Here is a 12,844-nt window from a genome sequence, read left to right as displayed (position 1 = left end):
GCAAGCCTTCTACAAAATTAAGTGCTTGAGCCACTGGCTTCCATAAACATTAGATCAGGCCCTATTGCTGCTGATGGTTTGTTCAAATTCATAGGATCACAGAAATCACAAAATGGTTTGGTTTGGAAGGGACCTTAAAGATCATCTTGTTCCAATGCCCTGCCCTGGGCAGGGACACCTGCTAGACCAGATTGCTCCAAACCCCATCCAGCCTGGCCTTGAATACACCCAGGGATGGGGCAGACACAACTTTTCTGGGCAACCTGTTCCAAATTCTTGCCTACATCTCCAGTACAACTCCTTATTCTCCACTGGTTGTACTCTATAATATGGAGCAGCTGTCTCTGGAGTCAAACACCATAGAAAAATAGGAAGACAATTCTTGTCATCTGTGGAGCATTCCAAGCTAGTGCTTTAATATGTCCACTGTCTTGTGCTTTTTACAGACTTCAAAGTTATTTTTATTGTACAAAATTCCACAATGAAAACCACCAGCCAGTTTCATACACAACTGCTTAAAAAATATAATTATACATCATTTTGTAGTGTGGTAGTTTGACATTCACTAGCTGGAAGAAGCAGAAATGGAGCAGCAATTTGACTCCGAGTTATTTACCTGGACAGGTTTCAGTTTGACCACTACTTCTATGTGCCTGAATGGACAGTTCCTGGCATTAACAGAAGACCTGATATAGTTCATTTTCAAAGCCCCTGAACCCTGTTAGCAGGTCAGGCTCCACTCACTGCCATGTTCCCTCCAAAAAGGTGAATTTTCTGTGAGACTACGGGACATAACATTTGTCAGTGTCAACTTTTAGCAACACAACAGGCTGGCCATGTTAAACACATCACAGAATGAGGACCTGCAGAATTTTTCTTGCAGCACACCCTCTAGACAATAATACATTTTTGGGGAAAGACAGTAGAAAGACAGATCTGAATAATGGCCCAGGGCTGTGTTCCCTATGCATTATTTCACACTGGTATCTTGAAAATACTTTTTTGCAGTCTAACCTCCTGTGGCTTTTAAAAATAGATATACTATTCTTCTGCATTGAAATGGAATCATATGCAGTGATTTTCCAACAGTTTTTCTTAGAAATAAAAACATTTCAGTTCAATGTTAGCTGCTTGAAATTCATGCTCCAGGTTTTTTTTTTTTTAAACCTTCACCCAGAGATTACTTTCTTCACATTAAACTCAGTTAAATACGTATTGCACACAAGGTCCAAATTTCTCCTCTTTGAGTTAAACTATGGATCTGCAAAGCATGGCAAATTCTCCTTCAAATCCCTGCAACCCACACCAGTGGTGTAATTCAGGGCACTTCAAAAGCACTTAAAATCCATAGCTGAAAATCAAAGATGAGAATTTTACCCTTTATTTCTACACACTGTCAGTGTAGCACCTGATTTCTTCAGTTTTCAAGACATTTTGTGTTACTATGCTTTAAACTGATGGCTAAAGTTTTGCCTGCGGAAGCAAAAAAATGAACCCACACCAATGATGACCACAGATAAAACCAACACAAATGTTAATATAATAAGGAAGTTGATTTTCTTCAGATCCTCTTTTTCACAGTCTTCTGGTCTAATGTTCCTGATGTGCATTTTGTCCTGGTACCCAAAATTCTGAGTGTGCTGGCATGTTAAATGCTCCACGTTGGGGATCTGGACATTTTTGTTCTGGATCATGGATGAAAGCCAGATGTTTCCACAGCAGCTGAGTGGGTTCCCGGTGAGATACAATTTTTTAAGTGAATTTTCTAATGCTAAAATATTGCTGTTCTGTAATGTACTGAACCTGTTGTTCCGTAGGTCCAGAACTTCTAGTGGAGAGTCACTACTCCACTTAGGCAGCCAGTTCAGCTGATTTTCAGAGAGGTTTAAATGTTTAAGGTGTCTAAAACAAGGCAAGTCAATATTTAAATCTATCAGCCTATTACCATATAAATACAAACATTCCAGAGACTTTTCCAGACCTGATAATGCTTTAAGTTCTATTTTCAGTCCAGGGTTCATGGAGAGGTCCAAGACAACCAGAGAAGTCTTGTAGAAGCTGTATGCTGGTAGGATGTTCAGCATGTTGTCAGCTAGGAACAAGTACTGAAGAGTAGGAGAATTGATAAATGATACACAACCACTTTCCTCTCCAGCAAGTCTTTGCTTAGCTAATCCTGAGTACATGCTGCAAAGGCTGATATTATTGCTTTGTAGATTAAGCAGTCTAAGGCTAGGAAGATTGGAGAAGATGTCAAACTGCAGTGTTTGAAGATAATTGTTTTGAATATAGAGCTCCTTCAAATTTGACAGTGCACCAGCATCAAGGAGAAGGTTCTGCAAAGCATTGTAGCTCAAGTCAAGGACAGTTAAAGAGATCAATGCACTGTCATAACTTACTGCAAATGCCTGAAGACAGTTTTTACTGAGATTAAGGGTGTGAAGGGACAACATTGATTCAAAGAACTCCTCTGGAATGGATTTGATTTCATTATAACTTAAGTCTAAATATACAAGCTGGGATAAATAAAGAGAACTTTTGTTTCTACTTTGCTTCTGATCAAAAATATGGAAAGAAGCATTTAGCCATTCATTTTTCACATAGTCCATTTTATTGCGAGGGGATTCATCAGTGAGCTGGATTAAATTCTTTGATAAATTCAGAGTTACCAGCTTATTTACCTGAGGGAACACTGGGAAATGAAACAGTTTGTTTTCACTCAGATCCAAACACCTTAAGCTATATTCATCATCTGATTTTGCGGTGTGGAAGGTCTCAATGCTGTTCCTGCTAAGGTCAAGTATCTCCAGCTGCCTGAGGTTAAAATCAGAGATGCAAGTAATTGAATTCTTTGAGAGATTGAGTTTGGACAGGCTCACTAGGGTCTCAAAAGCACCTTCTTCTATTTCCATGATGATGTTGCTCTGAAGATCTATCTCTACAAGATTGGGAGATCCCTCAAACATCTTTTGTGATATCATTATAATACTGTTGTCTGCCAAGGACAGATACTGCAGTGCTGGAGCTTCTCTAATGAAATACTCAGCCATCCCATTGTACAGATTGTTGTGGGACAAGTCCAGTACTTCCACCTTGGGTAGGAGCCCAATCCCCTCTGTGCCATTTTGAGCAAGCTCATGCAAGTGATTGTTGGCTAAATTTATTTCCAGCAAACTCTTCATGTGTGCGAAGACTCCAGGCTTGATGAAACTTATCTGGTTAGAGCTTAAATCCAGGCACTGAAGGGAAGTGTAAAATGATGATGACATTTCAGAAATGCTTTGAATCAGATTTCCCGACAGATCTATTTTGTTTACATTTGGATAGAGCTCACGAGGGATTTGGTGGAGATTTTTGTTGTGGCAAAATGCCTGAGAGTTTACCTGCCAGAAAAAGAGAGAAGAGGAATTGTCACATGACAGAGGAAAAATGTCTTTGCATTAAATGTAAGAAAAATAACATTCAGCATCCAGGCAGATGCTGCTTCTGAAATACTGATAATTTTTTCTGAGCATTCAGACAGCAAGAGCAGCAATCCCAATTAGCTTCTTTGCAGCTAACAGCACTCATTTCATTTTAAAGAGATTTCTGACTTCAAAGAGTAGCGTTTAATCTGCATGTGATAGCTACTAAAAGTTCTTTTTGTACCTTTCTCCTGGACTCCTCATTTGAACAGTCCCAAGTTTCTCTGCAATCAAGCAAGATTTCCTCATTTTTTGTGCTGAGGTTTAATTTTCTCACTTTCATCACTGTATTAGATTTTGCAGACTGTACTTGTAGTAGTAGTGAGCAGTACTTGGAAGAGTTTCACTCAGTTGGAAACATGGGCTCCAGAGCAAGGAGGTATAAAAACCTATAAGGAGCCTATAGCACAAACCCTGTCTCTCCTTCAGAATCACATGTTCAAATACGCCTTTAACCAAATATGTCTGACACCAATCTCCAAACTCATTCCACTTTTATCTTCCATATTTATCCTTTTCCTAAGGCACCAGTTCCCTTCTACTTGCATGGGGAGCACACCTTATGAAACCACCCACATGAGACACTGTGATACAACACTGAAAATACAAATTATGTCAATTCAGTTTTTGAGAGGAAAAAGATGTGATGTGCAGTTAGGGTCAGGCCTTTTCAGGCCAATTCTCAACAGAAGGGTAGAGGGGAAAAAAAAAAACCCAAACCAAAAAAACAAGCATCAAAGTCAAATCCATCTTCTGGATGCATCTGTGTTTAATTGTAGCTAGGACTGTGTTCTGTGTCCAGAGAAAAATTTATGTGTGTGTTCATAAGGAACACTGGAAACATGAACCATATTACATGATGGAAACAACCATCCTTACATAACAGTCAAGTTCTATTTTGTTGTTAAGAAGAACATACAACAGCAGGAGGAAATGGAATGTGAAAGGCTTAGGCAGTATTTAATTTACTGGAGAAAAAGTCTTGTTATTAATGTATTTGTGTGTCTGGGGAAAGGGGAGGGGAGGGGAGGGGGAGAGGGAGGGAAGGCAAGGCAAGGCAAGGCAAGGCAAGGCAAGGCAAGGCAAGGCAAGGCAAGGCAAGGGAGAAAGAAAGAAAAGCCCATTGAATCTTAACTTCTAAGAAGAAGCAGAATCCAGATTCCATGACACAAAGCTTTTCAGAAATCAAGCAAATATAAAAAGTCAAAGATATTAAATCTCATTTGTTTTATAGGACCTTTGAGGTGAATGAAGTGGCAGATCTGTTTAGCAGAAGTGGGGCAGTAGTCAGTATTTTGTGAATCTCTTTTGCATCATCTTAGTTCTGGAGACCACACAAGAATGTGCCAAGGAAGTTCAAGTGGTCATTCAAATTTTAGATGTACACAAGCTGCTCCACAGTGATTCCCATGACTCATTTTCCCCAATGATCCCACGTAAATTGACCATTAAAACTTAAATCCCTTCCTCTTTTCCCTCCAACTCACTCAAATCTCCTTCAGCAAAAAAAAAAAAAAATAGAAATTAAAAAAAAAAAAATTTTCTGACTTCTCCATGAAAATATTTTTCCTGCAAAGTCACTGTACAATTCCTCATTTTGAGTTAAATTATACCCAGAATTGTCCTTATTTCTGAGGCATGAAAAGGAGGGTAGGAAACCTCTTCTTACTTATTTGTGGAAAAGGCCAGGAGGAGGGTAGAAACCTGTTCTTACTTATTTGTGGAAGAGGAAAAAGCCAGGAGGAGGGTAGAAACCTGTTCTTACTTATTTGTGGAAGAGGAAAAAGCCAGGAGGATACAAAAATCCAGAGTGAAAAAGCAGAAACTGCTTTGCATCCTAATGCAGATGTCAGATTTCTTCTCACACTTTCAGCCAGATCCCAGCAGGTGCTGAGCACCCTCCATTCCCCCTGGGCAGCTAGAATCTTACTAAAGTCCTGATGCAACTCCTGCCAATGCCAACAATCTGCTTTTCATTGATGTTGATGAGGGAGAGGTCAGCCACTGTTCACCATGTATCTTGCATGATTTGGGTTTTAATCTGCATCCATTGAACCCTCCCAGTGATAAAAAAGACTAATAAAATCTACACCTCACACTGTATGCCATTTCATATAACATTTCCCCTCTCATTTTTCTTTTTAAACTCTCCTTCCTTTTCACTGACTATTTTGATCCTCACTAAATTTCTTATCTTCTCTTTTGCACCGTATTTTCTCCCCCAAGGCTCAAATGGCATGAATTTCCTTCTCATTAGCAGTAGGAAAAGATGAAGCATGTCTCTGTGGGATGGAGCAAACAGCATCTGTTTGGTTTATCTCCTTGCTTCTCCCCCCTTAATCCAATGGGTTGGTAGCCTGAGACTGGAAAAGAGGATTTTGTCAGCCTCAAGTTCTGACTTAATGACCTCTGCCAGTGCTGACATCAGTTTGTTTCAAGTCTAGTATCAAGAAGTACTGGAGGGTGAGGACCACTTGGTCTCATTAAGATGCTGGCAAAAAAAAAAAAAAAAAAAATTACCCAACAGTTCAAAAGCTGGGCATCATTTGGTTTCTGACTCCAGTTCTTCACCGCTCAGCACTGGGTGGAAGTTGTCAACCACCTCAGTAAGAGCCCTACAAAAAGGAGTTAGACTCAAGCCTAACCGTGAGATCTCCTTTATCAGTTCATGAACATTTGAACCAAGAATCTGGGCTGGAGCCTCTTGGCACTGACCTGGACTTGTATGGTGTCCCTGACCATTCTTAGAAGATCTGCTCAGGTAGAGGCTTAGCTACAAAATCAAACCTCAGCATTTTGCCCAGGTACCACACATCAGCTGACCTATGACATCTGGTTATGCATCTGTCCTTGCATCACCTCTAAGTAAGGTAAAATAGAATTTCCTAAAATCCCTTCCCTTCTATGAATTATTTGAAATCTCCTCCTTTGCCAATGAACAGGAATTAGCAAAATCATATTTCTTTGGGAGGTAAAATATGATACAGTTGAAGCTTTGCCTATTCTTGGAAAATAATGTGAGTTAAGAACATCCTGGCATTTGATGTGTTCCTTGTTGTCTCACAAAGTGATAGATGTGTTGTAACTGGCATAATCAGTGCAGTTCACCCCCAGGTCAGGGGTCTGGTAGGGACTGCTTACTTCCTAAAACTTCTTCTAGGAGAGTTTAGTTCAGCAACAGAACCATCAGTGGTGACTCAGAAAGCGGCACAGGTTTCTGACTCCTGCCTACTCCATGAGATTTGAGATTAAAGTTTCCACTTCTGAGCCTTTGCTATTCTAAAGGTGTCACCACAGGGAAAGTGCCACATAAATTGAGGCTGTGATGCAGTGCAGGACTGTCAATGACAGCCAATCCAGTAGCTCCTTCTTTCTTTGAGCTGTGTTTAGATCCACATGCCACCAAATGCCAGTGAAGGAAGGCAATCAGTATGGACATTAGCAGTGCTGAGCTGTTGATTTACATCACATGAGCATCCTCAGCCCTGACTGCAATGTGTTTTCTGTCAGGGCTCATTTTATCCCAGAATAGTTGTGTTGTTGGCTTAATGAAAGCAGCTTCATTAAGTGGTGCAAGCAAGCATGTGTTTACTTCTGAGCAATCAGCCTGTGACCCATCAAGAAACAGGATGAAACTGCTTGGAATATTGTATGGCTCCCTTCATGTGACCAGGGAGCTGGGGCTGTTTAGCCTGGAGAAAAGGAGACTCAGAGGTGACCTTATCACTCTGCAACTTCCTGAAAGGTGATTGTAGCCAGGTGGGGTTGGTCTCTTTCTTCAGGAAACAACTGACAGAACCAGAGGACACAGTCTCAAGCAGCATCAGAAGAAATATAAGTTGGATATTAGGAAGAAGTTTTTCACAGAAAGAGTGATAAAATATTGGAATGGCCTGCCCGGGGAGGTGGTGGAGTCACCATCCCTGGATGTGTTTAAAAAAGACTGGATATGGCACTTGGTGCCATGGTTTAGTTGAGGTGTTAGGGGCCTGGACTTGATGATCTTGAAGGTCCCTTCCAACCTCATTATTCTGTGATTCTGTGACATGGGACCCAGGCTGTCCTGTTTACAGTGGCTGCATCAGTGTTCCCTCTCCAGCCAAGGAGCTGAGCTACCCAGTCACCTTCCCAAGATCTTTTTATATATACACTAGGTCTTAACTTCTCTGGAATTCAGGAAGTGCAGCAATATGGCAGGGTGGGCAGGAATGGAATGAGTCCCACAAGGGAGATGTGTACAGCTAGCAAATTATTTTTCCCTATTTTGGAAATTCTTGAGGATTTGCGCTGAACAGCTTCAATGTTCAAGGGGGGGAAAAAAGTATTTTTAAACATCCTGGTACAGTCAGAAGCACTTGGAGAGGGAAGGGAAAAAGTTCAGTTGCAAATAACATTTGTAATATTGTACCAGGTGCTTGCAAAACTTCAAGGAGCAGATTTTGTAGTGGAGCAAGAGTCTTTATCATTCCTCTTCACTCCAGCAGAAGCCAGGTACAACTTCCCTGGAAGAAATGCTGGGTCAGGGCAGAGGAGGTCAGTGTACTTGTTATTACAAAAGAGCTGGTATAGAAGTATTTCACAGAAGATGTTTTACTGCAAGTACAAAGAACAACTGATATAAGTAAGTTGATTTTAAGTCTAAGTTCTTTCTCTGTCTTAGCTACAGAAACCCTGTACAATCTTAGGGAAATCAAGTCAAATTTCTTTTAACCAGCTTCTCCTTAGGAAAAAAGCTGAGATAATGACCCTTCTGTGCCTGCCCCTCCTCGTGCTGTCACTACAAGGACACGGCCTGATGACAGGCTGCTAAGCATCCCCTAAACCTGAAAATCCCACCTCTGCCATCCAGAAGCCTGGTCCTGGGGGTTTCCCTTCTCAGAGACTGTAGTTGCTTGTGCAGTGCCTGTAACAAGGGGGTCCCAACCTCATTCAAGATCTCAAGGGACCTAAGTAGAGAGACAGCCTTACCATTTCACAGGATGTCCCCTCAGGGGGTTGGTAGCTAGAGGTTTGTTTATTCACCACTGCCAGGAAGAAGATGATGTACAGTTTCATGGCTCTGTGGGTAAAAATAATTACAGTTAGATTTCATATGGGACACAGTGGTCAACACATGCAAAAGCTGGCACCAGGTCATCATCTAACATGGAGAAGGACACAAGCAGTGCAATAAATTAAGCCACCTCTGAGAATTTGAACAGAAGGTCCAAGACATTGAATGGGTTTTCCCCAGTGTGATTTCAGCTGCTGCCTAAATGGTATCCAGGACAATCAACAAAGTCCACATGTTCAAACTGGGCAGGGTGTCTGGCATAATGGAGAAAGAAAACTACTGAAGACTGAGTTATCTTCACACTCCCCATAGACACAGCACCGGTGCTTTCAACTGGGCTTAAGTTTTGGGCACCATGTCCTGAGCAAAGTCAAGAGGTGCCACTCAGTAACAACCAGAAGTGGGAACAGTTTTCATTTCCATCCACAACATTTTCTACTCCTCTTATCCCAGAACATCAAAGAGCTTTTACATGTGTACCCTTGTTGAGTTAATGCAAACAGCTTAAGGAGTGGACTGAGATTTTTCATTTTACACACTCCAGGTATGGACAGGCTTATAAATACATTTGACAGGAGATCACAGAACCATATATTCCACAGAATCACAAAATATGTAAAATTGGAAGGAACCCACAAAAATAATTGGGTCCAATCCCTGGTCCTGTACAGCACCATCCCCAAGAGTCAGATCCTGTGTCCAAGAGTGTTGTCCAAATGCTTCTTGAACTCTCTCAGACTTGGGATGGAAGGGACCTTTAAAAGCCATCTTGTGCAATCCCCTGCCATGGACAAGGACAGATCATCAGCCTTACAAAGAGACAGATTTAAATAGAATGGATTTGTGTGAAACAGAGCATTCATGAGGGTTTAACTGTTTGGAAAGCACTCCATAAAAGAGCACAGAACTGCAAAAGAAGCAAACACCTCTGGGAGGCCTGTCACTGGACAATGGGAAAAAACAACCAAAGTCAAAGGCAAGCATTCCTGCTTCAAACAGCTCCAGATGCAACCCCAATCCCATGCACAAGCCACTGGCATCAATATAGTTGCTCAGTGGCTTCCACCCAGAGCATTGAATAGGTGGAAACGAAAGAGATCGGATCACTCTCAGCTGATGGAGATCCCTCTGCTTAGTCACTTTGATGGGTGCAGCTGGTGGCCCCTTACAGTCAGCACTGACAGTCACTGAACAGCAATGCCAACAAGTTCCTGATGGGAATCTGCCTGTTTCTACCCTCCTGAACCAGAGAACAGAGCTGTGTTCTAGGAATAGAGAAACTGTGTAGGATTAGACCACAGCTACTCAGTGTACAGCTTACGTATTCCTTCCATTTCATAAGAAAATCCCAGTGATGGATGATGACCTGTGACCCCAAGGTGAAAGAATGGGTCTCAGTAATGGGATCAGAAGTGTGTTCCTCTCTGTTAAAACCAAACCAAGGATGTAAATTCTCTACCATTGAATCAATGTTTGCAAAATATGCTGAAATCATCTGATGGAAGGAGGAATTGCCAATATCACCATCTATAATGGTTCTGTTTTCCCCCTCTGATCTTCATTCCCCATGCTTAGAGCAGCTGGGACCCTCTTTAAGGAGGATAAATATATTTTCATAATTTGAGTATTAGTTTTCTGAGGTGGTGACAGAAGATTAACATACCAATGACTACAAGGTTTTTCTCCAAGCCCTCACAGGGAAATCTTTTCTATTCAGACAACATGAATTAAGCTGAGGATATTAGCCACAACAGGGCACCACCCTGAGGAACAGCATGTGGCCCAAGTGCTCTGCAATGTCTTCCCTTGTCACACTGTCAGAGCAACAAAAGGTCTCTTTGCCTTTTAAATAACAAACCTGACACAATCCAGAGTCTTAACATACTTAACCTAATTTTTAGGTTTATAAAGCAACTGGGAAATTGATGCATTTGAACACAAAAAAATATGATATAATGGCTTGCTGAGTAAGACAAATCTGTAATAAGGAAGAATGCTGTCCCTCAAGGTGTTTCTAAGATGGCTGTCACATACTGAAGTTCATCAAGGATGTGATGGCCTCTTCAAGCATAAGACAACACAGACTCTGTCCTCACAGAACCATTTAATTTGGAAAAGCCCTCTAAGACCATCAACTCCAACTGTTCTCCCAGCACTGCCAAGGCCACCACTATCCCATATTCCCAAGTGCCACATCCACACATCTGTTAAATCCCTACCTGGATGGGGTCTCCACCACTGCCCTGGGCAGCCTGTGCCAGTGCTTAACAACCATTGTGGTGAAGAAATTTTTCCTAATATCCAAACTGAACCTCCCCTGGCACAACCTGAAGCTACTTCCTCCTGACCTGTCATGGTACAGCCCAACCTCCTTGCTCAAGGAGATTCCTTTCCTAGGGTAGATTTTAGTTCAGCTGTCCACCTGAGAAGCTTTTCCTGAGTAGCTTTTCTCTGAATATTCTCAGCAACCTCTAGTGTGTGACACATCAGTGCATCCCCCTCTTTTCTACCCTCTGAGCAGGTCTCAGCAATCCCCCACGCTCTCCCAGTGCCAAGCTCAGGGTTACAGGACCACCATTCCCTTGGTATGTGAAAGGACATCTACTGGCACTAAACCCTTCCTGTTGGCATTGATCTCTCCATCCACAGCTTACAAAAACAGTTTGGGGGCAGCAGTAGCAATAACTCAACTGAAAGGAGCTTTTATTGCTTTGAGGTTTTCCCAGAGCTGAAGCAGCTTCATGGTCAGTGCCAGTTTGCTCCCACTGGAAGCTGTGATGGAAACCCCAGCATAGCTCAGAGCAGGATTGAGCTCTGAACCCTACTTAAATCCACAGCTTTCCACCACAGCACTTCAAAATCACACAGTGCCAACCCCAGCTGAAAAATACAGCTGGTTTAAGTCAATATCATCCCCAAGGCATATTAATAAGTCAGTCAAATAATTATAGAAAAAGCATATCCTAACCATATCAGCATACCCAGTTAAAAAGTAGGAAAAGCAGGGAAGTCAGAGAAGACCATACACATTTCAAACCATGGAATAATAACAATTTATTCCCAGTGTCCACTTCAGACCAATGTTTGCCTCCCTCTCTATCACAACATTAATTCTGAAATTACTTCACAGATGTTTGCAGCTAATAAAAGCAGCACTTTCCAGATCTCTCCCAAACATAATTTTTGTTATTGCTTAGACAATTAACGGGAATGCTGTCCTGTGCCAAGGAAATTTAAATACAAGCGAACACACGGAACAAAAATCACACCCCCCAGGGTCTTATCCTTTCCCATACAAGACTCTTTCCTGTTAAGTTAGAGCCTCCAAGGGTAAAAAAAGTGACTATTTCCCATTTACCTTGTTTCAAGGGTCTCTCACATCCCCAAACACTGCTTATCATCTCTTTAAAAAGCATGTCCAGCTCTTCAAAATCGATTCAGTCCTGGTATCGATGCAATTATTCTTCAGATTCATGTTCACCCATTCAGGACACCTAAAAGTTCACGCATAGCTTCAGAATGAAGGGCATTTTCAGGGAAATAACCTTATTTGGGACAGTGTCTGCTTTAAATTATGTTGCTTGTCTTCCTCTCCACTCCTCCCTGGGCTCTTGCTGGGTCCCAGCCACCGCTGTGCTCTGGACGGAGTCAGCTTCTGTGTGACATCCTGGAGCCCTTTCTTGGGGCAGGCATTGAGAGACAGGGGGATTTTTGCCAGAGGAACTGTCAGGATTTCTCTGGAGAATAAGTAACTTATCAGTGATGCCATTGTTTGGCTGTGTGCGTGGGGCATGACAGTGTGTTTATTTTGGATGTGTCTACAAGTTACATTCCTGGAGGGTTGTAGCCTCCTGCACCTAAATGTCTCTCTGTATCTTTAAGGACACAGTGCTTGCGGATTAAACATTTAAAATTCATGGCTGATAATTATAAACCCCAAAATCTGGAAACCTGTTCTGGAAGAAATAACTTTTCTCTTTGCAGTCATCCTACTAATGACAGTGTGACTGCAGTCTGCTGGCAGGAGGGGGGTCCATTGTTGGCTACAACACCTTGGATGGATTTCCATGGCATGAGGCAGGAATTAGGGCTAAAGGCCTCCATGAAAGGCATTTTCGGTTGTGCTGCTGAATTTTTGGCTGTAAAAAATTACACAGTGCTGAATATACTGGATCCAGTAGGAAGAATTCCCACTGCAAAGGGGTTCTTTTGTCATGCAGAAGATGATTTCAAATTGGCAAAGTTCAGCTTTTTATTTATTATTTCGTGCTGCCCTCTAGAGCCAGAGCAGCTGGTTTCCTTTTCCTTTTCATTTCCTTTTGCTAAT

General features: G+C 41.9%; 1 protein-coding gene across 1 annotated transcript; it reads right to left on the bottom strand.

The window, feature by feature from the left end:
* Positions 1–1,254: 1,254 nt before the first annotated feature.
* Positions 1,255–12,273, bottom strand: LOC116183432 (transforming growth factor beta activator LRRC32-like). The gene is made up of 3 exons (XM_031504415.2): positions 11,876–12,273; positions 8,433–8,523; positions 1,255–3,383 (listed from the first exon to the last, which is right to left on the bottom strand). The coding sequence occupies exons 2-3, from the start codon at positions 8,517–8,519 to the stop codon at positions 1,443–1,445; spliced, it is 2,028 nt and encodes a 675-aa protein (XP_031360275.2). The 5' UTR covers positions 8,520–8,523; positions 11,876–12,273; the 3' UTR covers positions 1,255–1,442.
* Between the last annotated feature and the right edge of the window lie 571 nt (positions 12,274–12,844).

The sequence above is a fragment of the Lonchura striata genome, chromosome 2, assembly GCF_046129695.1.
Source record: "Lonchura striata isolate bLonStr1 chromosome 2, bLonStr1.mat, whole genome shotgun sequence".
NCBI classification, from domain to species: Eukaryota; Metazoa; Chordata; class Aves; order Passeriformes; family Estrildidae; genus Lonchura; species Lonchura striata.
Note: the sequence above shows the minus strand (reverse complement) of the source record. Positions and strands in the feature narration are given on the sequence as shown.

Excerpts from the sequence above, each read along its gene's own strand:
- LOC116183432 (XM_031504415.2), bottom strand. The coding sequence starts at position 8,519 with ATGAAACTGTACATCATCTTCTTCCTGGCAGTGGTGAATAAACAAACC. Across the intron at positions 3,384-8,432 it reads AGGGGACATCCTGTGAAATG|GTAAACTCTCAGGCATTTTG; the intron begins GTAAGGCTGTCT and ends TTTTTCTGGCAG.